Below are 25190 nucleotides of genomic sequence, written 5' to 3'. Positions count from 1 at the left end.
GGGTAGACATCCACAGTTAACAGTTGTGTTGCATCATCCGTCAGCAAAACCAAATGCTATCCAAACACTGGCAAATCATGCCCGTTAAATCCCATTTCTTCTTATTCCTGCATTTCTTCTTCTATTGGCTGCTCCAGATCTGGATTCACCCTGTCTGGCCTGGAGTCCCCTAAACTAGAAGCTGACCGCTGAAGAACTCCAGGCAGGGGTTCCCATTTCGGCCTTCGGTTGCGGTGAGTCCAAGGCACTTGCTTCCCGGGACCAGTCCTGGCCCTGAAGGTTGGGCAGTCTGCAAAGGGCATCCCCGCTCCTCCTAAAGGAAGGTTGGAGGTCCCTCAGCCCCAGCGAGGCCTAAATTTTAGGCCTAAATCGCTCACTTTTGTTCCCCCGCCCCAAGACGACCGAGGCAGCTGGGGATGAGTAGGGCCTGGGTGGTTCAGACGTCCGCTGAGCCTGGGGCTGCTGCCCGGTTTAAGTCGGCAGACTGGAGAGGTGGAACCGACAGGCCTCACCTCTGCTGTGAAATTGGAAGCAGTTGTGAAACTCCTTCAGGTAGGCAGGGCTGTGGCACGCCAGGAGCCTCGCCGAGATCCCTCCGTGTCATCAGCTTCGGTAAGTAGGGATTTATTTATTTTTAAAGAAGTCTTCCATGCAGAGGTCATAAATTCAGCTTAATTCCTTTGCACGGAGGCCCTGTTAAAATGAGGTCCAAAAGTGCATGTCCCACACTGCAAGGCCAGGGTACAAACTCAGCACGTCTTCTGCACAGTCGCTCCCAAATGCGAAGGGTGTTTAGGATTGCAGTGTTAGAACCCCGCATAATTCATTGCGCTATAAAATGCTACACCATATTTTATTTCAAACCAGAGAGCATGAAATTATGGCTGTAATGCAATGTTCTGTTCCAGGAAGATGCAGGGAGGGAGAAGACACACCTGCCCACTTCCCTCGGAGGCCGGGCTTCTCTGAGGAAGGAGCTGAGCAGGCCTGGTAGCAGCAACGCTCCTCACGGGTTGAGTTTTTGAAGCTCCCTCCAGAAAAATGAAAGAGAAAGAGAGAGAGAAATGAGGTTAAAAGTAGGAGGTGGGATCTGGTGTAGACGGGCAGAGAAGGGGAGGTGCACAGAATCGGGTATTAAAAGGAACCCCGCAACTCCGGACTGTTCATCGTTCTTTATAGCAAGAGGTTTCGGCAAGAGCCCACCCCGTTTCCCCCCTGCTGGGCTCCAAAGCAGGAAAACATTGGGAGTGGGCATGTGAGGAGCAGATCTCGTCCCAAGAGATCAGTGGGGAAACGAGCATTTGGTGAGATTGTCACTCTTGGATTTCATATTCTGCTGCTCACTTGTCACTTTAACAAAATCCAAGTGATCCCTGCTATTTTATCTTCAATCCTTTGGAAAATTTACTTTTTGAGACTGTTTTTAAACAATGATTGCCTTTAAAATGCCTGCCTTTTTCTTACAACTCGTTTAATACCTGTGAATTGTAGACATTTAAATTTCTCAGTCAACATGGCATCACTAATCAAAAGAGTATGATTAAAAATAAGCAGACATATTTATCTGCCTGAAACCCTAACAGTGCAGTAAAACCCAACTTATTGCTTGTAATATTTAGAATTAATGAATGCAGGGCTGAATAATTTATGATTATCTTAGCACAAGCAAGAATTCAATTAAATTTGAACAAGAAGCACCAAGGCACTTGGCAAAATAATAATAATCCTCTTTCCATTTTTTCCTCCTGCAAACGATATCTTTCACTTCTGCTCCCTTGGGGCTGCTGGCAAAGAAACAGGTGTGTAAAACAGGAGCAAAACAGGTATTATGTTGCTTAAAAGTCATTCATCCCATCAGAGCAAGGGAGGAATCCAGAGATACCTGGGAGTTCTCTCTGCTTGGATGTTAGCTAGCTTGTTGCGGGAATAGCAGCCCATTTGCCAGGAGAATGCAAGCGGGAGCTGTTGTTGTTTTTTCCTCAGGAGAATGCCAGACTGGATTTGTGGATTATGTTTAACCATAATTTAATTTTACCTTAGCATTTTTTAAAAGCCACGGCCAAGCCAAAAGGAGATGAAAGATAGACAGGTATGTTATGAATTAATAAGTAATAGTAAAACATTCCAACTAAACAAATCAAGGAGAGAAACAACCTAAAACTGAGGAGAAATTTCCTGCTTGCTTCCGGAGGTTGTGGAGGTTTTTCATATATGCAGCTGGCCTGATGCCGTCTACCTGGCTAGAGTATGCCACGCATTGGGGTGGGAATCATAAACGTGGTTCTACATCACCTGTAGGCATTTTTACCACCAGGAGGTGACTGACCTGCAGTTACCAGGTATTCCTTATTCTGTATCTAGTGTGAGGCATCCCTGAATTATTAAGGATATTTAACATAAATATATAGTCGTAACATCAGCCTGGTTCTTGTTAGTTTTAATTTTTAAGCACTGCCACCAGTCTCAGACTAAACTGGTGAAAAGAGATCCTGTAACTCTTTGCTTACCAGCTGCTATGCATTATTAAGTGTACAGGTTACCCTTACATCGGCTTCCTTGGACTCTTGTCTGCGGAAGGGACCCCCAGGGGCCTAGCAAGGCGAGCGGAAGGAGCTGCAAGAAGGCCGGGGATTTTTAGCCTCCTCCTCCTCCTCCTCTCGTCCCGGCTTTATTTCTGCCCTTAGTAATTAGTCTGTCGAGAAATTGCAGCAATCAAAGATCAGGCAGTGCCTGCTGCAACCTAATCTCCGAGAAGGTCCAGTGTTTCATTCTTATCAGCAGGATGAGCCAATACCAGCATGCTGGGCCCGGAGGGCTCAGCCACCGACACACCACATGAATTATTAAGCGTGTTTCGCTGGGACGCAAAAGTCTTTTTGCCGGGCTCCTGGCATCAGGTTCTGCTCCGCTGGATCCTAAGCAAGCCAGCTCACCAGAGTCCTGAATGGCTTAGTCGGACCGTTGGCATTCAGGATCAGCGTTCAGGATGGCGACCCAGGTAATGTAATAAAGAAATTGGAACGTATTACCATGTATGGTGGAAATGTGAAAAAGCCCAAATATATTGGCTGAAAATCAGAAATTGGTTAGAAGAGGTGCGTAAAATTAAAATAGAGTTCAGACCTAAAATTTTCTTGTTGGAAATTAATGTGGGGAAGTATAATAAAGAGATAATATACCTAATAATCCATGTTACCACTGCCGCAAGACGAGCTCTTGACCAAAGATGGAAAGGATATGCCAGAAGAGATGGAAATAATTAGAAAAATTTGGTCGTGCGCTGAAATGGATAGAATAACTCAAGAATTAAAAGATAAGGCTGAATCTGATTATTACAGAATTTGGGAAAAGTTTTACCACTGGTTTAAAAAAAAGAAAGGAGTAATTGTAGCTAAGATGATCAATATTTACGTACATATGTAATTTGTATTTTTTGTTATATATGCACCACGCTCATTGTTTTTAATGTTTTCTTTTCTGTTTGTTGTTCATTAATAATAATATTTTTAAAAAAGAATAAAAAGGCTGGGGGGGGGGCGGAGTCTGAGAGAAGCTTCCACAAATTTGACCCAGAAAGCTCCTCCCTGATTTTGGGGAGCCACCTCGATGCCCTGGGATCGCTCTCTCTCTCATGGATGTCCGCGCTCTTTTCCATGGTTCAACCCTCCTGAGTGGCTGGATAAGAGAGAGACCCAGCTCCAGGCCTCAGGGTGCCCCCCTTTTGCCATTGCATTAATGCGGGTGGGGGCGGGGTGAGAGGGGCTGACCTTTTCTATGCCCACCAAGTAAAACAACAAATGTTCCCTGTTGTAGCTGTGGAGGGAGAGAATTTGGAGAGCCAACATCCCAGAGAGCACAAATACGGGTGTCCCCTTTCGTAAAGCCAAGAACCAAAACTTTCTCATTTAAATCAGCCAAAAACACCCAAAGGCTCCATGGAGTCAACAGTGTAAAACCAAGTCTGTCCCCTGCAACCGGATGTCCGGGTGATTGGCGGCAAGAACGGTTGATCCCAAAGGGCGCCCAGCCACCCCACTTCGGGCCGTAAGCGGCTGCTGTGGGACACCTCCATAAAGAGGGGGGCTGGGTCTGTTCTTGGGGGGACCAGCCAGATCCAAGCCAAGCACCCTTGGCCTGGATGAGCATCGGGGTTGAGGTGGGTCTGTTTCTAGCCCCTCAAGGACTGCATTGTGTTACTCTAACACCACGTTTTCCAACTCAGCCACTTTAAGATGTGTGGGCTTCAACTCTCAGGAACTGAACTCCTCACGTCTTAAAGGGGCCGAGTTTGAACAGCACCGCTTTAATTGGAGGGGGGGATTGTTTCGGGCCCTTGTGAATCCAGTAGGTTTGGGGGTTGGCCTGAACATTGTCCTGGGCTGAAACTGGTGAGGCCACTTGCGATTCTGATTACCAAACAAGATTTGCAATTATGCTGAACTGGAAGTCAGAGATGACAGGGCAGTAGAGAAGGGACAGGTCGTTTATTTGCCGTTTCATTTTCCTTTCCAGTGAGGCCGTTATAAAAATCTAATTTCCCAATGCAGTCAGCTGTGAAGCAGCCCAGAACAGAATCTGATCATTCGTTTATTTATTTGTTAAGCAAGGCATGGCCAGGGTGGGGTGGGAGGTGGGGGAGCTTGTTAGGGAAAGCGAGGATTAAAATTAAAGTGGCGGCTCTCTCTGCGGCCTGGACAATGCTAGCAAGAAGGAAGTTCCTGCCAGAGCAATCGGCCTCTTGCTTCACAGCTGGAGGAGGAAAAAGGCTTGACCTGTCCAATTTCCAGGGGTTTGGCTGCTACTGAAAATGGGGGACGATGTGGGGGGACCCCATTTTGGTGAGGGTGGGTGAAACTTCAGTCTCCTCACTGTTTGGGATAACGTGAGGCTGCCGAGTTGGGAAGCAGATTTGGAGATTAATCGGCAAATTCGTGTTGAAATAAATTTGTCAGAAGCCTGTGACCCTCCATTGTTGTGCGTTGGTCGAGACTAGCACAGTTGGCTTTCTAAAGTTCTCTGTTTGCCCTCCATGAAAAAGCCCTTCAGGGCCCCAAGTGCTGGACGGGGTGACTGAGTGAGATCCCGGGAGCCTCGGGGGTTCCTGGTGCAGCTTTGCTGTGGCTGCTGGTGGCTTCGGCCTTCGGTTTAGGCCTCAGGAATGATCAGGATCGGCTTTCTGCTGCCGCCGTTGTAGGATCTCAAGCTTCCCTCGAGCAATTACCGCTTCCCCTCTAGGCCAAATAGAAACAGCTGCACCGGTGCAAGCCATAAAAGGGACCTTCTCAGCGCTACCGCCCGCCGTTTAGTTGGGGGAGGGCCGGTGATCGTCCGAATGGAGGGGCTGCTGGCGGTAAGTGCTTCCTCGGGGCCTTTGGGGGCAGCTTCCGAAGGGAACGAACGGCTGGCTTCTCACGCTGTAGACCCTTCAGCTCTTGTAGGGTTAAAGAAGGACGGGGATCTCAGGGAATCCTCCTTGGAGGAAACAAGGGGAGAAGAGCGTGAAGTGCTCCCGTTGTGGAGTTTGAATGTCCTTTTATGCTCTGCTAAGTGAACCTGGAGGGCAGTTAAATGCCGAAGGAGGAACCTGGAACAGGTTTGGGGCTTTTGCTGCTGTTTTCACTGAGTCTGCAGACCGAGATGCTTGTGAAGCAGGAAGGTGAGCAACAAGCCCGGCTCACCTGTTGCACGGATCGCAGATAATTGCTGCCCCGTTCGCTTTTCGTTTTTCCATAGGTACAGCTGGCCCGATGCTTTCACGCTCATGGGTGTGTGAAAATACCATTTGTGAAGGCAGGCATCCATTCCTGGTGTTTGCTGTTTGTCTGCTTATTTTGAAGGAACCACTCCTGAGTTTTCAGCTATTCAGGCTTGCAAAATGATAACGCGATTAAATTAAGGTCAGATGGCAGGCAACAAAGTGTTAAAAGATCTGTAGGTTTAGAAAACAAATCCAGAGACACTTTGGGGCAAGCCACAGCACAATTGTAGCAGTCCTAAATAAGCAGCCCCTTGTTCTTATTTCGATTTTGAGGCTGCCCACTGTGACTCTGGGCAGATTGCAAGAGATTGCAGCTCCCTGGGAATAGGTGGCCAGGCCTTTCTCCCTCTCAGAAGTCAGAGGCCCCCAATAACACCAGAAAGTGGGTGCTTCCTAGGAGGTGGTGAGACAGCTTTGCTTTTTCCCCTCCGCCTGGGAACAAGCAGCTCCCAGTAAACACAATGTCCCGAAGCAATTTGCATTGGAGGTCAATAAAACAATAATGGCAGTCTATTTAAAAGCCATCAAAAGAGAGGTATTTGTCTACCCAACTGAAGGGGTTTCTGGAGGCAAGGTGCCACTCACCCCCCCACCCCACCCACCCAGCCCCTCCAGTCCTCTCCCTAAATAGCAAAGTTTGGGAGGGGGGAGACATGTTAAAATTGGTTGCCATCATTTGACTCCCTGCGGTGTTTGCTTTCTGGAGTGTAGCCGTATTTCAGTTTTGAGCAAAGGATGCAAACCGGCCTGTTGTGCCAGGACAGCACGTAGTGGTTTATTGGCCTATGAAGAGGAATCGGAGGTGCTGTTCCCTGGCCTGGATCATTAACCTCCTGAAATGTTTTGACAAGGGGAGCAGTCAGTAAAAGGGCTGGGGCTGCTGCTGACAGGGCAGCGTTTGAAGGCAGCCGGGATCGGAAAGAAAAGGGACTCAGGCCATCCCATTCACCTTGCTTTTCCCATGGTGAAGAAAAAAGGGGTCCTTTTGCTGTCGCAAGTGGGCCCCGGGGCCACTTGGATGCCCCTAGGCCCTGTTTTCAGCCCTCCTCCAGGTGTGAACATTTCCGCCACCTCCTGAGCAGAGGAGGAGGCTGGCTTTCCCTCCAGGCTGGGGCTCAGCCCTGGGCATCAGCAGCCCTCTGATTTGGGCCGCTCATCTGGACCCAGGACGGACAGCTTCCTTTTAAATCGTCTTGACCTGCCTTCTAGAGACCTGGGATCTGGGGGCTGGGACTGTCCTCCAGCAGGTGGGACCCAAGGAGCTCCTGGTCTCCAGGTCAGAGCCGGCCTGGACCTGCCCAGAAGGAGGAACGGCCAGGAACAGATCTCCTTTGTTGCGGGCGTCAACCTGAAGCGCGTCAAGGGAGGCCGGGGAGCGCTGACCGTTAGCTGCCCCATTTATCGGGGCTGTTGTGTCCTGCCCGGCCCTCCCCCTCCCCGCCGTTTCTCAGATTAGCCCAGGCCGCCCTCTAAAAGGGTCCTCGGCCGGGCCTTTGTGCCCAGAGTGCCCGGTGTGAAATCTGCAGTGACGTTAAATGTTTTCTAATGAATAATTATTGAAAGGAAATGGAGGGATATCGGTGTAAAGGATTGTAGCGTATTAAAACGTTTTTATGCGATGGGTACAAAAATGTTGTCCTTCACAAGCACTTTGGGAAAAAGGCTTTATTTTCTCTCCCTTGTGAAGGGGTTTTGATTCTCAGGGGATTATCCCTAAGCTCTTTCTGGCCCGTCTCCTGACGGCAGTGAAAAGGGCCCGCGAGGGGCTTTCGAGATGGCAGCCCCGAACCCCTCGAAGGGTTAGAAGTTTTAGGGGTTAGGAGGAATGTTTGGACATCGGAGGGCTTTCTTTTTCACTTCTGCTTTTGATTTTGGAGGCTGAGGCGCACCTCCCCTTTGACCCTTCCGTTCTGCAGGGATTGTCAATGGCTCTTCGGATTAAGGCTGTGCGAAAATTACAGGCATTTCTTTTCCACTGCTCAACCTCAAAACCGGCATTTTCTGTGGCTTCGGGAAGAAACGAGGCTAAAATTTGAAAAAAGCTCCGTGGGATGCAAGCACATTTGAGATTTTCTTGTTTCTAGGACTCAACGGTGGTGTCCTTTTCCCAAGCAGCGACGCAAATTATCAGATGCACGTTACCCTTTGGCGCGAAAGCTTTTATGAATATGAAATAAAAATGCTCATGGAAAACCCCATAGATGAATGCAGCATCATTCAGCGAGATAGATTCTTGGTTCATATAAGAAGAGCGTATGCTAGTTCCCAGACTTCAAGTTTTTCTTTCTTTCTTTCTTGCAGTTTTGATGCGGTGAAACAATTCTACAACTCACACTTTTGCAAAAACCCCTGGCTTTAAACGGCTTTAGAGGAAAGGCGAACGAAGCGGGGAAAGGGAGGTTTTGTGCTTGCCTTGAGAGCAGAATTAAACAGAGGGAAGAAAATGTGGAGAAAACTTGGGAGATGGGCAGGCAACGTAGGTCACTTCCAGGCTGCGGGTGGGTTTCTCTGGGGGCCTGGTGTGACCAAGCAAATCCCGGGCAGATGTGGGCCCTCTGAGGTAAGGTTTACAGTGGAGGAAATGACCTGCAGCACCAGAAGTTGAATGGCTAGGACAGTCAAAGGCAGCAGGAGAAAGAGGAGAGCAGCCCCCTCCCCAACAGCCCCCTACAGTAAAAGCTGCTTTATGGGCTCACCTGCCCATACAGATGAATGGATTCTCCTCGTAAGTCCGTATTCATATGAATAACATTCAAAATATCCATAAGCCATCATGTGCTGGTTTCCTCTGGGCTTGGTTCAAATTCTGCCATGATGGTTTATTCACACCATGGACTAATTATGGACCTTCTTCACGCCACACTTACACTTTCACGACTGGGTTTTTTTCCTCCCTGAGGAGGTTCTCTTTGTGGCTGAGCCTTTTCGCACGTCACCGAGGGGTGGGATGTTGTAGCATTGCAAACGCCCAGGAACCGGCCAGACCCAAACAGATGCTTAGTCGGCAGCAAAGGATCGCGGTTGTCTTTCTCGGTTGTCCAAACTTTTGTAGCCGGGAGTGCGGGGTGTGTGTGTGTGTGTGCGTGTGTGTGTGTGTGTGCGCGCGCGCTAACGACGCCTGGATTTTGCAGGCCCTTTCCTAGCCTGATGCCCTCCAGGAGCAGCTTAGATGAACAATCCGTCCGATTCTGCAGCTTTTTATGTTCTTTGATGGGCTGAGAAGGAGCAGAAAGGTCGATGTTTGACTTGAGAAGGAGCTTAGGGTGGCCTCTGGTGGAGGAAAGGGGCTCCCGGTTTGTGGAGACGGAGCTAGCCGGGTGCGTTGGGCCTTCCCAGCATCCTTGGCACAGGCCTCTCCTGGCTGGAGGGGCTGAGAGCCACCCCTGGCCAGATGGTGGTGGGCTTCCTTCTCTCCAGAATCAGCCTCTTGCTTTCTGAAGGTTTTTCTCGTGTGTGGTGGTACCCGCCGGCTGTAGAGCATACGGCTGCTGAGCCATCCCTCCTGTTTCCCACCTCTCGGCCTTAGGAACACACCCGTCTTTGGGCCTCGGCCTGTGACCTGGGATTCCTTTCCTAGTGAACGGGGGACGGAGCGGACATTTTTGTTCCGCAGCCATGGCTAAAGTCCTGACATCCACCAGTCCTGCCTGACCCCCCCCAGGGTTGGGGGTCCTTCACTACATCTATGGGGTTAGGCTAACGATTCCCAACCCTGGCACTAGTAAGACAGGTGGGCTTCAATTCCCAACCTTAGTAAGGCCTGCAAAACATCCAAGCCCAACAACTTCCTGTATGAGGATAAGATGACTGGTAGACATTGGCCTGTTACAGGAGGAGGAAAGAGCTGAGTGACCCTCTGGTTGCTACCAGGCACCGTCTGAATTGGGTGGCAGGATGGACTGAGAGGATGAATCTAAGGGTGTGAGGTACCGAAGTTGGTGGCACTACAAGGAGAAACCCTTCCTTCCTTCCTTCCTTCCTTCCTTCCTTCCTTCCTTTCCTTCCTTCCCTCCCTCCCTCTATCCTGTTTCCTTCCTTCCTTCCGTCCTTCGTTCCCTTCCTTCCTTCCTTTCCTTCTTCCCTTCCGTCTCTGTCAAAGATCTCTTTGCTGAAATGTTACATCGGAGGACGATTCAGCCACTATCTCCCTCTCCCTCCCTCTCTGACTGGCTGGGGAGGACAGGGGTCATTTGAACAATGCTTCCTTGCGTGGCCAAGAGATTTCTCTCTCTCTCTCTCTCTCTCTCTCTCTTTGGCTTGGGCTCCTTCCTCCCTGCCAAAGAGGTGGAAGCAAGATGCGAGTTGCAGTTGGAAGTGAGGTGAAGTGAGAACAGAACGGGAGGAGGAGGAGAACTTCCCCCGTGGGAAGAGAGGAGCTCAGGAGGGAGAGGTTGGGGGGGGGAGAAAGAGGTTGGGGGCACCTAAACCCCAGGCAGCTCCTGGGATTTCAAGGCTGCTTATTCATTCTCTCTTTCTCTCGCGGGTCTCAGGAAAGGTAAGGTGTTGTTATTACTATCTTTTATTCATTAAACATGAAACTCAGTCAACTGAACCTTTAAAAATGTTTTTATTGTTGTTGTTGTTGTTGTGATGGGCCATCTGCAATTTCACAGTCTAAGACTGGTAGGAGCCTGAAAGCTTAAGGATTAATAAGGTAGCACCTGGGACTATAGGTAGTTCCTAGGAAGGTGTGGAGGCTTTGTTTGTAAACTTAGGGTGTTCTGGTCGAATAAATGCTGAGTTTCCAAACCTTGCGCTCCAATCCCGAGGGATGCCTTTTGGGAGGAGGCTGCCCCTTGGATCCCCGCGGTTCATCCTTTTTTCTCAATCGTTCTTCCTCCGTCCTAGCCGCGCTCAATGCAGCCACATCAGTGAACCCGGAGCTCTCCTTTCCCTGGCTGCAGCCCGGGGCGTGTTATGGCCGGACCCCCTGAGATTCCCCGGAACGGGGTGCAAGGTTTCATTTTAATTTGCGCCTTTTCCATCGTAAGCATTTCCTCTGCCAGGGCAAAAGAAGAAAGCAGCAGTTAACTCCTAAGAGGAAAACTCTTGAAAGGCTCGACTCTGTCACAGTGGTAGAACCAGATCTCTTAGCTGGCTAACGGAGTTGTGCCTTGGAATTGCAGGGGGCTTCACCACACTGTGATGGATATTCACTCCATGCACGTATATCAGTGTTTCTTTGATTTTTTTTCCTGTTATAAAAGCTGCACTTTATTTCATTCCTGCATCCTGCAATGTTGGGCCAAGCGGGGGGAGACTCATCCCCCACCACAAAAGAGATACGGAAAAGTTGGGTGGCGGCCGAGTTTTTCCTACACTGGGATGTTGAGTTGACTCTAAGCCCCTCCCAGAGGAAATGGGCAGCCCAGTTCTCTGAAGAGGGCATTTCATGTCTCCGTCTAGGCGCTTAAGTTGTTCTGGTCCATCGGGGAAAATTTGGGCTGCTCAGCCAGAGGTGCCTCTCTTGACCAAGCCCGAGAAGATGACCAAGCATCGCTATTTCAGAACAAGCCTCCTCAAAACTTTGGCAGGTTACAGGCTGGGAGAATGACGGGAAATATTCCCGCGATCTGGAACGGTCCAGGCGGGGCCAATCCTGCCGTAATAGGTTTAAAACTCACAAAGGGTTTCTTTGTGAATAGCACAAGACCCGAAACCAGGGGGAGGAGAAGGTGTCGGGCATCCCCACCGGGAAGAAAGGTTGTGCCAGAAGCACAACAGTTAAGAGGATTTTTCCAGCCTTTTGGAGTCTCCTTCGTTGGTACATCACGCTTAACCACCTCCTCCTCCTCCTCCTCCTCCTCCTCCTCCTCCTCCTCCTCCTCCTCCTCCTCCTCCAACCCCACTCCCTTCCAGCAGTGATGATGTTACCTAGTTGGGTCATGAAACGCCTGCAAGAAAACAGCCCAGCTCAGAGCGCACCCGTAATAGCAAAGCCTTTTCCACAAGGAAAACTTTGACCTTGTAAATCAGTCTCTGGGTTGCAGGTTCGGTAAATTGGTATCCCGAAGAGAGAGAGAGAGAGAGAGAGAGAGCGCCAGGGTCCGATCTTTATCCGCTCCAGGCTCCAGCCAAGGAGAGCCAAGAGCTGCTTCCATCTCAGGCAGGGCAAGGAGCCAGGCCAGGCTTCAGCCCAGGCCCAGCTACCTGATACCGGGGGTGCTTCTGCCTCTCCGGGAGGGTCCGGATATTAGTTCTTGGACTTCAGTGGGAAGGGAAGGCAGCGTAATTCTAGGACGGCAGCTGGCATTTTGTATCCAGCAAGCGTGAAAATATTGCAACAGAATTTCCTGGCTTCAGGAAAAGGAAAAAGAAAAGAAAAAAAACCCAACTTAATGTATCCACAGAGAGAATGTCATAGATTTTTGTCCCCTTGTTTTTGTGAGGTTACTCGATGTGCCAACTTGGCTACATTTATGAGTATAAATCACTCTCCAGTTTTGCAGCCTGTGAAACTTGGAAAGACGTTCCTGGGCGTAGCTTGCCAAGACTTCTGCTTTCTGGTTGTCTTGAGAGTAAAAGAAGAGTAAGGCGGCCTCCCCATCGCTCAGGTGCACCTCCCCAAGACCCGAAAGAAAGCCTCCTGACTTGCCCCCTAACCGGGTCGCTTTCTTGTGGGCTTGCAGAAGGAGGCGGTGTGGAAGAAGCCCCACCAGCTGAACATGGAGGGGGCTCTCATCGCCCGCGACAGAGTTGGCGTTCAAGATTTCGTCCTGCTCGACTCTCACACCAGCGAATCGGCTTTCCTGGACAACCTGCGCAAGCGATACCGGGAGAACCTCATCTACGTAAATAAACCCGAAATGGCCGGTCCACTTGGAACAGGGGGTGCTGCTGGTCTTGGGGGGGTTGAAAGAGGGCGCTAAAATAATATTAGACCAGAAGCCTTGGACTGAACCGAGTGGGCTGCTACCTCCGGAGGGTTCAAGGGCGAATTTAAGAGCCAGGAGACGAGCCGGCGAGGGGTGTGGGGAAATGGGAGGCTGTGGACCTCCCCTTGATGGACGGCTGGGGCAGCAACTGGCAGCAGCTCCACCTCTCCCTCTGGCCCTGGGGTAGGACGTGGGGGGCAGCTTTGGTCCCAGAGCAGCGAGTGAGTCTGGCACGCTCAGAGCTCTGCCCTCCCTTCCTTCCTTGCTGCCGCTCACACCCCCTTGGCACCGTCCTCCTGGGGGGTGGTGCCCCTCTTCTCTGAAAGGGCATCTCTCTGTGGGGCACTCAGGCCCCACCAGGTATGTTCTTGGGAGTGAGGAGTGCCAATCTGGGTCGGCGCTGGACGGTGGCCATGCCACACGCCCTCTTGTTCTGGAGGCCTCACAGGCCGCTGTGAGTCTGCCGATTGCCAGCCTGACGCCTTCCTGCCTTCCCCCTCTAGACCTACATCGGGACTCTCCTGGTGTCTGTGAATCCCTACAAGGAGTTGGACATCTATACGCTGAGGCAGATGGAGCAGTACAAAGGGGTCAACTTCTTTGAGCTGCCCCCCCACATGTGAGCACAGGCGCCAAGCCACTTCCTGCTCCGTGGCCTCCCTCGGGTCCCGGCGGGATCCATCCATCCCGTTAAAATACCCCAATAATAATTATACGCAGGAGGCAGTCCCGGTACGGGTTGGGGATGATGGGAGTCGAAGCCCCCTCTGGGAAATGCCCCCTTGTGTTACCCTTGCCCTCTGGGGAAGTCCTCAGACTGCCCTCCTCGCCTCTTCTCCAGCTACGCCATTGCTGACAACGCCTACCGGCTGATGTGCACCGAGTACAACAACCACTTCATCCTGATCTCTGGAGAAAGTGGAGCCGGGAAGACGGAGGCCTCGAAGAAGATCCTTCAGTTCTTCGCCATGACCTGCCCGACCACCGAGCAGCTGCAGATCGTCCGCGATCGCTTGCTCCTCTCCAATCCTGTCCTGGAGGTGCCAGGCTGGGGATCCAGGCTGTTGGTCCCGAGGGTGGAGGGAGTCCCCTGAAGGCCATCTAGCCGGGCATGCGGGGCAGAGGAAGGGAGCCCCGTCCACTCTTCAATCCCCTAACTCTGTTTATCCCACAGGCGTTTGGAAATGCCAAAACGTTACGGAACGACAATTCAAGTAGGTTTGGAAAGTACATGGATATCCAGTTTGATTTTAAGGTACAGCTTGTAAAATATGTGGGGTTAAAAAAAATACCTTGCATTTTTAACTCTTTAGTCCGGAATAATGAAATGTAGCCACCTTGTAGAATCTTTTATATATTACTAGAGGTTGTATTTTTCTTCTTTTTAAATCAGAAATAAAAAGTGTGATACTCATGCCTCCCTTAGCTTTTATCTTCCCAAGGCCCCTGCGGAGTAGGCCAGGTTGGGACTGAGAAGAGCTCTCGGGACCCCCCGGCAGGGTCCTTTCAGACTGGGGGAGTGGGGCTGGGGAGGGATGCCTCTCTTTTCATCCACCCAGTCTGACTGTCTGGGCTCTGGGTTCAACGATTCCAAGTTTCCTCACCGGGGCCTTGAGAAACGGGGCTGAAGAGCTGGGTGCAGGTGGCGCCCTCAGCTGGGGTGTGGGCGGGACGACTGGCTGTGGCAAAGGAGCTTCTCTGGTTCTGGTCTCTTTCAGGGCGCCCCGGTCGGTGGGCACATCCTGAGCTACCTGATTGAGAAGTCCCGCGTGGTGCACCAGAACCCCGGAGAACGCAACTTCCACGTCTTCTACCAGCTGCTGGAGGGTGGGGAGGAGGAGCTGCTGGAGGGGCTGGGCCTGGGACGCAGCCCTCAGAAGTATTCCTACCTGGTGCAGGTCGGGTGGCGCCGCTTGCTGTCCCCAGACTGTCATCCCTCCTGGGCCCCCCTGGCTTTGCCAAAAGCTCCAGCGCTGTCTCTCTCTTCGGCTGCAGGGAGGCTGTGCCAAAGTGCCCTCCATTAATGACAAAAGCGACTGGAGGACCGTGCAGAAGGCCTTCGTGGTCATTGACTTTGCCCCGAGAGACATTGAGGTAGGAGGGGCGGAGGCGGAAGGAGAGTTTCGCGCCTATTTAGAACAGCCCTTTCCCCCTTAGGGACGAGCGGGAGTCACGCTGGATCTGACCGCCTTCCTTGCCTTCCTTCTCAGAATCTCTTGGGGATCATTGCGAGCGTCCTGCATCTGGGCAACATCCAGTTTGAAGAAGACAGCAATGGCCACGCCATCATTACCAATGGCACGCAACTCCACTGGATCTCCAAGGTGCCAGCTGGGCGCGTCAGGGACTCTGAATTAATCTGGAGGAGGCCAGCCCAGCGCGCAAAGCACCTGGTTTCCCACCCTGGCCACTGGCGTAGAGCAGCGTTTCCGGGCAAACATTTCAGTGCCAGTGTTGAAATTCAACAACAATTCCCTGCACTGCTTCCACATACTGTGGTGCAAATGCACCATCATAGGAGTAGTTTTGAGCACGGGGGTCCCATTCCGTGTGAAAGCTTTCCCTCCCCCCCCCCCAGGTTTTGAACCCCAGCCCTGACGAAGACTTGAACACGCGTCTCTAGTGCTTATTGGCTGTTGTGTACCTAGTGGTGTCTTTTTCCCTCCTCTCTCTAGCTTTTGGGCGTCCACCTGTCCATCCTCCAAGAATCTCTAACCCACAGGAAAATCGAGGCTCGGTTTGAAGAGGTACCGCTCCTTCTCCCTACGCCTTTGCAAGAAAGTAGGAAGGCAGATCTGCCCCCACCTGTTTCCACTGGGATTTTCTTCCTCCCCGAAGGTTTTAAGCCCATTGGATGTGGACCTGGCATTTTACGCTCGTGATGCAGTGGCGAAAGCAATATACGGACGGACGTTTACGTGGCTAGTCAACAAAATCAACGGTTCTTTAGCAAACCGGGTGGGTCCTTCCTTGCTGTTTGTCACGACCCCTTGTATAAACGGCACGTCTTTCCCGTCCCCCTGGGGCTGACTGGGGTTGCCTGGGGGTGGTGCGCCTCGTCCCCCATTCGTGCGCAGACCCTCAAGGACCTTCCTGCTTGTCTTCACTTTGCTTGGTAGGACTTCAGCAGGAAAACCGTGATTGGCCTTCTGGATATTTATGGCTTCGAAGTCTTTGAGACCAACAGGTAAGGCTCCATTCAGCCGAGACCAAAAATGTTTTATGAGATAAACTGAAGAGATACAAGAACATGGGATTTGGAGGAGGAGGAGGAGGAGGCGGCAGTGGTCATACAACCTCCCTTCCCCTAGTTGTGGGGTGGTGAAAGTGACTAGAACATGACTACTTTAAAATGACTTTCTGTTTTTTTGTTCTGTGTGTGTGTGTGTGTGTGTGTGTGTGTTCAAGTTTTGAACAGTTTTGTATCAACTATTGCAACGAGAAACTCCACCAGCTGCTGATCGAGATGACCCTGAAGGCGGAACAAGAGGAATATGAGCTGGAAGGCATTGAGGTAGCTCTTGCTCTGCCTCCCCCGTAAACCTTCTCCCCCACCCGCCACCCCCAGCCTCCCGCAGCAAGGCCTGACCAGGCTTGGCAGCCCCAGGGCTGGAGAGAGGGGCAGGAAGAGGCAGAAGGAAAGAAGCGGCAGTAGCCAGGCCATCCCTGAGACTACCTGGGGGGCGGGGGTGGGCATTCCTCCGAGGATTGGAGGCTCCGAGGATTGGAGGAGGCAACGGATCCTTTGCAGAGTTAAAAAAAAAAGCAACTTTTTTTACACGATGCATAAATTTACTCATTTTATCCAACCCCCTGAGTGGAGTCAAGCAGGTCTTACAGTAAATTTAAAACAGTACAAAATCCTGCCAAATTTTACCAGGCCGGAATCCTTCTTGGTGTGAAGAGAATGAGCCCAAATTGGGGAAAATTACGTTTTTCCCCAAACTTTTAAGTCTTCTTCCCAAAGTTCCTCTAAATTCTGACTCCAGAGGCTGGTGGAGGTGGACTTGCTGTTTCAAGTGGAATTTTACTCGGCCAAACATGGCCTTGCTGTGCCTTGACCACCTGTGTTTTGCTCCTAATCGTAGTGGGAACCGGTTCCCTATTTTAATAACAAGATCATATGTGACCTCGTAGAGGAAAAGCACAAAGGCATCATCTCCATACTGGTAAGGAAAGACTGAATTCTGAGTAAGTTTACCCACTTGCCAAGATGACTGGTTCCAAACAAGGTTGCCCTCTAAAGTAATTTAGGGGACTGAAATTTTTTTTTAAATAGCTAGGGGATTCTAGCAAAGAGTTATTCACATTCTCACATAACAAACTGTTTTGGCATCGGCAGAGAAGGGAAAGTGGACCACAGGGTGGTTTTCTAGGACCTGGGCTGACCTGGGAATGAGGAACACTCTGAAAGAATTTTCTTCCATGTTTGGAGATGCTCCCAATGCCCACTTTTCTGGATCAGGAGACCTCCAGGTGTGCTGGCTGGCAGCTTAAATATAAGCCCAACGCATCTGGTTTAGGTTCAAGAACCAGTCACATTGGCCGTGCCTGACACACAACCATTGGGCAGGATTCATTCTCAACAGGATTCATAGAACAAGTTAGAATGGCCTGGTTCGTACCTCACCTTAAGCCCAATAGACTATTTATCGCTCACGTGGGGAGCCAGCAACGGTCTTTTGTCTTTCTTGCCTCAGGATGAAGAATGCTTGCGGCCCGGCGAAGCCACTGACCTGAGTTTCTTGGAAAAACTGGAGGAGAAAGTAGGAGACCATGCCCATTTTGTGACGTAAGTGCCGTGCCCCTCCGGCTAGAGGGGGTGGGCTCCTCTCCCAAGGGCCCTTCTTGGAGCAGAACCTAGTTCAGCCCCACTGCCCCTGATTCTGGGTTTGATCCTGGCCCAGCTGCCAACGGGGTCCTCTTTTTTCTCTTCCTCTCGGCAGGCGAAAGCTCGCAGACCTGAAAACCCGGAAGTCCATCGACTGGGTGGACTTCCGCTTGCTTCACTACGCGGGAGAAGTGACCTACTGCACAGTGGGTAAGAGGGAGAAAATCCCCTCCTCACCTGGAGCTCACAGGAACAATTCCTGCTTCAGACAAAATAAATAAAATAAAATCGAGGAGACCTCAGATTGGAAGCACCTCCTTTCTAGAGTTCACGGCTAGGAACACTTTTCTTCTGAAGCAACTTCTCTTGGCAAAAGTTCTCCTCCACTGAATCCAACAGTCTCACTTGGAAAGGCCTCACTTCAAAGCCTTCTGGGCACCAATGACAACTCCCGGTTTCTCTGTGTGCCATGGCTGATCCAAGCCCGTTGAATTATAGCCCCTCATTCCCAGCGAGCAGACCCCCCAGTGGTTGTACGGGAGAGTTGGCCCGAGTTGGAGAGGGCTGGTGAAGTTTCTCTTTCTGGGCCTCTTCTCCAAAAAAACCCCCAAAACCTCCTGGCAAAAGAGCCGGGCCCTGATGAGCACAGCAGTCCCAAGACTTTCATTGTTCAGGCTGAGTGGACTTCAGCGCCCAGAATCTCCCGGCCAGCACGGGGAATTCTGGGAGCTGAAGTCCAAAGTTGCCAAGGTTAGAAACACCGGCTTAAGCCAGCAGTGGCTTTGCTAAGATCATCCTGGCTTCATGTCCAGGAAGACTTTCTCTTCCACTTTCCTAATTTTATTAGCATTGCTTTAACTTTATTTCCTGCTGTCTTTAGGATTTTTGGAGAAAAATAATGATCTTCTTTACCGGAACCTCAAAGAGGTAAGAATATTTTGGATCCATTGAGGTGAACTTCTTCTCTCTTGCCTTTTAGTTAAGGGATGGAAGTAGAAGTAGAAGAGGGGTGAAGGAAGGAAGAGTTGCAGGAATTCTTAGCGTGGGTGGATTTCAGAATGGAAAGGAAAGGGTGCTACAGATTCTGTAACCTCGGGCTTTAACCTGTTTCAAGGTGCTGTGCAATTCCAGAAATGGTATCTTGAAAGAATGCTTCCGGTCATCGGAGTTGCACAACCGGAGGAGGCCCGAGACGGTGAGTGCTTTCCTCCGACCATGAGACGAGCTCTTGCAATGTTTTAGCTCAGAGCCAAGCAAAAGATTGGCACTTCATAGAATTGGGGGGGCGCCTTTTAGCAGAGGAGAAATTTCTTCAGCATTCCTTGCCCAGGATTAGCAATCTGGGACAGGGTGCCCATGGAAACGGGGCTTGCAGTGACCTTTAGCACATTGTGTCCTGAGTGCACACAACGCGCACTCGTCTTCACATCACTGAAGATCACATTTAACTGCTTAGGGTCAGCTTGTAGCTGCAGGACAGGCCTCCCACTCCTTCCATGCCTGTAACCGAGGTCTTCTGGCATGTACAGGTTGCCACTCAGTTCAAAACCAGCCTGTCCAGTTTGATAGACATCCTGATGTCCAAGGAGCCCTCCTACATCCGGTGCATTAAACCCAACGGGGACAAAGAACCCGGTACGGGGACCTCTGGGCTGGAAAGGGCGGGGGGGGCTGCCCGACTCTCCACCTGGGCTTTCATGGATCCGTCCTCGGCCCCAAAGGCCTTTCGGAGGCCACCTGAAATCTAGGCTGCCCTGAAGAGAGGCGGCTCCCGTAACGTTTCTCATCCCCCTGGAGAAATCAGAATGTGTGGAGTTTAAAACCGCAGGCAGTGCTGGAGAGGCCAGAGGCTGCCCGTCTCAGGGCACGGGGGGAGACCTGCTTGGGTGGCAGCAGATGGAGGGGGAGATTGTTTGGACTTCGGACCCTGGGAAACCTGTAGCGGGGAGCGGTGCCTGAACCGGCTGCCCCTTTGTTGTGCAGACAAATTCGACGACTCCTTGATAAGGCACCAGGTGAAATACCTGGGTTTAATGGAGCACCTTCGGGTCAGGCGAGCTGGCTTTGCTTACCGTCGGAAGTACGAGCACTTCCTGCAAAGGTGAGGCCACCCCACCCCCCACCCCACTCGTGCCATGGCTGCAGCAGGAATTGAGAACACAAGAGGGGGGGCATCTAGTTTCTCCCCCAGCCCCAAAACATTTTGCTGGGGATTGGATACCGGAATGTCCCCCTTCATTTAGTAACACTTTAGGAAGAGCGGGGTCACCTGTGGAGCTGTGGGGTTGAACAGCCCGTCCTTTTGCCGTGAGGTTTGTGGAGAGGAAGCGGAATTGGCATCCTCCAAAGAAGCTTTGCCCGCCATCACGATTTCTGGGGTGTGTGTGGGGTGTGTGTGTGTGCCTGGATCGAGAAGGCAGCGGTCAGCTCGAGTCCGGTGCTGGCCGGACAAGATTGTGGGACTCCCGGATCCCCTCCCCCAGTTTGGGATCCATTTCTCCTGACGGATTCCAGGTACAAGTCCCTCTGCCCGGACACCTGGCCCCAGTGGCGAGGCCCTGCCGCCAAGGGAGTGGAGAAGCTCATCCACCACATCGGCTACAAGCCCGAAGAGTACAAGATGGGAAGGTAGAGGAGGTGCCTGTGGGGTTTGGGGGCCGGTTCGTGCAGTCGCTCCCCGCGGCTCCCCACTCAAGGGCAGCTTCTGTCTCATTCAGGACCAAGCTCTTCATTCGTTTCCCGAGAACGCTGTTCGCCACCGAAGATGCCTTTGAACACAGGAAACACCTCCTGAGTATGTATGCGCCTGGACCTCTTGGGGTCGTGCCTGGAAAGATCTTTCCCCACCTGGTCCTTGTCTTTATGAGGGAGTCATGCTCTGAGGGCCCCGGACCACCCCCTGCCCATGAATACAACTTCTGGGTGCAAATGTTCTCGGGCTGCAGGATTAAAGTCCCCGTTGGGCTATTTAGCGCAGCCCTTCCTGATCCTCCTTCCCAGCTTTGGCCAAATGGGAGCCTCCAGGTTTAGCCTGGCAAGCCAATACCCAGGTCTATTTAGGGTTAATTGTTGGGGGTGGTCTTCTTTGCCTTAAGGTGGTCCCGCCCTCAATCTCTGGCTTCTCTTCATTAGAGAGGCCGGGTCGTTTGGATGATGGGAAAGATCTCTAAGAGCTACTTGCTTCCAGTCCCATTAGAACATAATAAGACTGTTGATGCATCGCAATTCTTGGTTCAGTTTCGAAGAGCATCCTAGGCTAGGAAGTCCCAGCTTCTGTCGCTGGAATTTGCAGTTAGAAGTGATTGTTCTGGGAAAGAAAACGGAGTGATGCAGTCTGGCTGCTCCTTTCCCCACGGGAAGTCACCAAGGGCTCCCCAAAGAAACAGAAGCGACTTTCACCTGGCAGCTCCTTCAGGGCAGCACACCTTCCTCCCCCCCCCCTCTTTTCAGTTTCCAGAATACAAGCCAAATTCAGAGGTTGCCTCGGGAAGCGGGAATTCCAGAAGATGAGACAAGCCGGTAAGGATCAGTTGGCCGGCAGGGAAAACCGCTGGGAGCCTTGGTGAGAACTTGCGTGGCTCGCCCTTCCTCTGCTGGCAGGGAGGCTCCCCCAGGTGAGCTAGGGATGCTTTCTGCCTTGCAGCCATCCTGCTGGAGGCGGCCTGGAGGGGGGTGCTGGCACGCAGGCTGGCCAAGAAGAGACTGTGGGCAGTGGAGACAATCCATAGGTAAGTTTCCTACCTGGGACCATCCCTCCCGTTGCGTTGCCTCTCAGAAGAAGCCGGGAGGGGGGCCCCTGCTCATCCGGTTATTCCGTGTCCTGCACGGATGTCTGCGCACACACACACACACACACATGCAGGTCTACACCTGGGAAGATGCCTGGGGGCGATGAGGAGGAGGAAGGTCCTGAATGCTACTTTTCTCCCTTGGGAAGGTTCTTAAAAGGCTTCATTCACCGGAGGGAACCCCTGAACGCCGACAACGTGGACTTTGTGAGGTTTGTGCAGTACACCTACCTCATGAAACTCAGGGATCACATTCCAAAGACCGTCCTGGACAAAAGCTGGCTTAAGCCTCCAGAGATCATGCAACAAGTGAGAACGGGCTTGCGGGGAGCCTCCCTGTTCAGGGGCAGTCTGCTGCAGAGTCCAGGGCGGGAGGCTGGGTCTCACCAGCCCTTCTGAGGTTAGCGGAGGCAAAGACAGATTGAGTGGGGCTCCTAAACTTAGGTCCACGTTTGACTTCTGCAAACCTGGGGGGGGGGGGTTGAGCTGGGGCACCCTCTGGTCCCCTGGGAACAGAACCTCCCCAGGGGGTCTGCGGGCGGTTGTAGTGTCCACCTCATGTCCACCTTCTCCCCTTCTGCCACCCAGACCTCTGCTCTCCTGAAGACCATCTGCAAGAGGAACCTTGTCCGGAAATACTGCTGCGGGATGACCGCGGAGCAGAAGGCCCAGGTGAGAGGGCGGGGCTCCTGGCCTCCTGAGGCTCTCCCAGGCATCCTGGGAGGGGTGAAGGGGGCCTGAGCTCTTCTTCGACTCCCCAACAGATGGAGCAGAAAGCCGTGGCCAGCGCCATCTTCTCTGGGAAGAAGGTTGGCTACGTGGAGAGTCTGAACCAGCCCTTCGTGGACAGCCGGCTGAGTGAGTAGCCGGGCAGACCCTACTGAGACCCTGGCCGGACTCAAGGGGAGGGTTCTCCCTTGTTGACTGCCTGGAAATAATTGCGGGGGGTGGGGGGAAGAGTTTTGGGGGAAGCATAGAATAGCGGAGTTGGAAGGGGTCCAAGGACCACCTGAGGGGCTCCACGCACCCTCCAAAGCACCTGAAACGGAAGGCGGGAGAAGCAGCAACGGAGGGAAACGGATCAAGGAGAGAAGCAACCTGGAACCCGGGAGGAACTTCCGGTCAATGAGGGCAATCGATCAGGGGACCAGAAGTGGCGGCTGCTCCGCCACCGGACGCATTTAAAAAGAGACAGCCACTTGTCCGGAATGGCACAGGGTCATTCGAGGTCAGACTAGAAGACCTCCAAGGTCCCTTCCAACTCTGTTATTCTGTTCTCTGGCCCAGCAGGAAAAATAAGTTCTTATTTAAATGAAATAATGAAGGGGGGGGGAACCCATTTCTGGCGTGCCAAGCGTTTCTTCGAAGACCTCAGAAGAGCTTCCTGCCCCCTTCCCTCCTAGGTGAGAGTGACCTGTGCCCCAAAGTCCTGCAGATGATCCGCCACGAGAAGGTCCAGGTAAGGCAGAGAGGGTGGCGCCCCACAGGTAAGTGGGTCCGGGCCGCGCCCAGGGTTGGCTCCCTGCTGCGGATCTTGAGCTGCCTCTCGTCTCTTGTGCTGCTTTGCAGTATGTCACCCCAGTGGTGAAGTATGACCGGAATGGCTTCAAGCCCCGAGAGCGACTGCTGGTCCTGACCCGGGTGGCAGCTTACGTGGTGGAGACGGCCAAGGTCAAGCAAAGGATTGAGTACGCCGCCCTCAAAGGTAGCCTTTGAAACCGCTTCTCTGTGGCAGGTGGACTCGGTCCTCGTCCCTTTTGGATACACACACACACACACACACACACACACACACACACACCAGGGGAAGGAGGGAGGGCGGGGCTGGATTCTGCCCTGGGTCTGGGAGGGCTGGTGCAGAAGCGAGGAGCTTTGGTCTGGGCCCGGAGGATCCTCCTCCTCCTCCATACCTGGAAGGCAGCCCGTCCCTTGAAGACAAGGAAAGATGCCTGAATGGATCCGAGGGTGGGTGGAGGCCGGCTGGGAAGGGGAGACTCGGGGACAGGAAGGCTCCAACATGTCGGAACAAGAACCAAGAGCTCCATCTTTGCAGTGTCACCTCGGAAAAGAATCAGGGGCGTGGAAGTCGTAGCTTGGTTGATGAGCCCTTCTTTTTCTAAAAAAAAGGGGAAGAGTGGAAACTCCTCCCACGTTTCCCTAAAAGTTACCCTGTGGTGGGGCAGGAGGAGCGCCGCTTCGCGCCCGTGTGACGCGCTCTCCGTCCCTTCTCCCTGCCAGGCATTTCCACCAGCAGCCTCAGCGACGGCCTGGTGGTCCTTCACGTTCCAGAAGACCCCAAGCAGGAGAAGGTGAGGGGAGCTGCTCCTCTGGAGACCCTCCCGCTTCAGGACGCGATCGGAAATAACCCTCCTCCTCCTCCTCCTCCGGTCTTCCCTGCAGGGAGATGCCATCCTGCAGTGCGAGCACGTTTTTGAGACCGTCACCAAGCTCTGCATGTTGGCCCATAAGCAGGACCTGGTGGCCGTGGTCCAGGGAAGGTAAGGCGGGGGGGCTGCCTTTGCTTCGGCAGCCTTGGGAGGCCTGGGTTGTCTTTTAACACCACTTGAATAAAACCCACCGAAGAAACCGCGAATAACCTAAGACTTCCCTTGCACAATGCACAGCAGTTACTGCCTGAATCTCTCCCTCCTTCAATGTTCCAAAATGTTTGTTTTCTCAACCAAGACCTGCTTTGACTCACAGGGGTGGGCTGGGGTGGGGGGAGACCCTTTGGCCTGTGGCCTGGTGCTGTGGATGAGCCCCCCGCGTCTTCCTCCCCTGCCGGGGCTCTGCTGCAGAGGCGGCCAAAGCCACCAGGCCCTGGAAGATGCCCTCTGGTTTCCCCCTCTTCTGTAACAGCCTCCAGTTCCAGATCAGCCCCGGGAAAGAAGGAACCATGGTTTTCACCACCGGGCAGGAGCCTCACGTCTACAAAGCCAAAAACGGACAACTCACAGTGGTGAGCCTCCCGAGCGCATCAATCCAAGGTGCTCCAGGCCATCCGGCCAAGCCTGAATGCTATTTCCCTCCCTGGCCAGCCGGGCCTCAAAAGGTGGAAGGAGGTTCCGTTGAGGCAATCTACCTCTGTTAATTCATTTTGCTTTAAAAAATAAAAGGCCTTCCTTTCTTATTTCTTTCCATGGCTGCAGGAGCTTTCTGGCCGGCTGCAGGTCCTCAGAGTGGTGAAGAAGCTATCTTGAAATAACTCTTGTTCTGTTTAAACCCCAAAGGTGTCGACTAAGATGAAGTCCTGACGGGGGAAACCCAGACCGAGGGTTTTCCGTTACTCCGTCTGCTTGGAAAGAAAGTCCCTGAAATGGCCTCTGTGGAGAAGGGAGGCGTCTTCGTCAACCCGCTCAGACGCTGATGTGGTCAGGTTGCTGGAGTGGAGAGTCATCGTGAACAACGTCCACCCATTGGTCCTTAGGCCCCGTAACAGCCTCCGTGAACCTCGCCCAGAACTGGTGCCTAGATCGGGGCCTGATTGAGGTTGTCGTGATCCCTGGCTTCCACATTCCAGTTGGCAATAACTTAACCCTTAACTGCACCAAACAGCCCCAAGCCCCGGTTTTAAAATGCAGAACTCCAGAAAAGAATCTCAGCCTAAAAAACGCCGTTTCTAAGCAGGGCCGGAAGAGGAGCCCCCAGGCCGGCTGTGAAACTCTGCCCTGTGTCTCGAGTGCGTCTGTGTTCAACCAAATTCTCTGCAAAGTCGACGGAGGCCGGTGAATATCGGACCCCCGTTTGTGAAATGCAAACTGAGGTTCTACTTCCAAGACAAGCGAATAAGGTATTTCTGTTCCTGGAGTTACGACCCCACGTTATTGTCCGTATTAGCAACCTGTGATGTATTTATGAAAAATTAAAAATTGCCTTCCTGCTAAAACTCTGGTTTTGCTCCCTGGCCTCTTTCAAAAGACGGTCTTAAATGAGCACTC

At 52.3% G+C, this 25190-nt stretch overlaps 1 protein-coding gene across 5 annotated transcripts; it reads left to right on the top strand.

The window, feature by feature from the left end:
* Positions 1 to 395: 395 nt before the first annotated feature.
* MYO1H (myosin IH) lies at positions 396 to 25115 on the top strand. Of its 5 annotated transcripts, XM_087912957.1 has the most exons (33): positions 396 to 612; positions 2779 to 2998; positions 12388 to 12549; positions 13137 to 13252; positions 13475 to 13673; positions 13808 to 13888; positions 14352 to 14531; positions 14629 to 14727; positions 14844 to 14957; positions 15309 to 15380; positions 15472 to 15591; positions 15753 to 15820; positions 16042 to 16147; positions 16722 to 16802; positions 17334 to 17425; positions 17580 to 17674; positions 18345 to 18391; positions 18579 to 18659; positions 18994 to 19099; positions 19448 to 19565; positions 19979 to 20092; positions 20182 to 20258; positions 20915 to 20983; positions 21108 to 21192; positions 21402 to 21561; positions 21841 to 21924; positions 22017 to 22110; positions 22656 to 22711; positions 22822 to 22957; positions 23491 to 23561; positions 23653 to 23750; positions 24112 to 24211; positions 24483 to 25115. In XM_087912957.1, the coding sequence occupies exons 2-33, from the start codon at positions 2987 to 2989 to the stop codon at positions 24504 to 24506; spliced, it is 3117 nt and encodes a 1038-aa protein (XP_087769083.1). In that variant the 5' UTR covers positions 396 to 612; positions 2779 to 2986; the 3' UTR covers positions 24507 to 25115. The 5 variants fall into 5 exon arrangements, with proteins under 5 accessions (XP_087769083.1, XP_087769082.1, XP_087769084.1 ...); XM_087912956.1 differs by lacking the exon at positions 396 to 612 and having other exon boundaries at positions 2713 to 2998; XM_087912955.1 differs by lacking the exons at positions 396 to 612; positions 2779 to 2998 and adding an exon at positions 5248 to 5350.
* Positions 25116 to 25190: the final 75 nt, after the last annotated feature.

The sequence above is a fragment of the Pseudonaja textilis genome, chromosome 15 (assembly GCF_049901715.1).
Source record: "Pseudonaja textilis isolate UNSWEBS1 chromosome 15, rPseTex1.2, whole genome shotgun sequence".
NCBI lineage: Eukaryota > Metazoa > Chordata > Lepidosauria > Squamata > Elapidae > Pseudonaja > Pseudonaja textilis.
The sequence above is the reverse complement of the archived record's forward strand: the minus strand, read 5'-3'. Positions and strand labels throughout refer to the sequence as shown.

Coding starts and splice junctions, on each gene's coding strand:
- MYO1H (XM_087912955.1), top strand. Junction 23,562..23,652: donor AAGACCCCAAGCAGGAGAAG/GTGAGGGGAGCT, acceptor TCTTCCCTGCAG/GGAGATGCCATCCTGCAGTG. Junction 24,212..24,482: donor AAAACGGACAACTCACAGTG/GTGAGCCTCCCG, acceptor TAAACCCCAAAG/GTGTCGACTAAGATGAAGTC.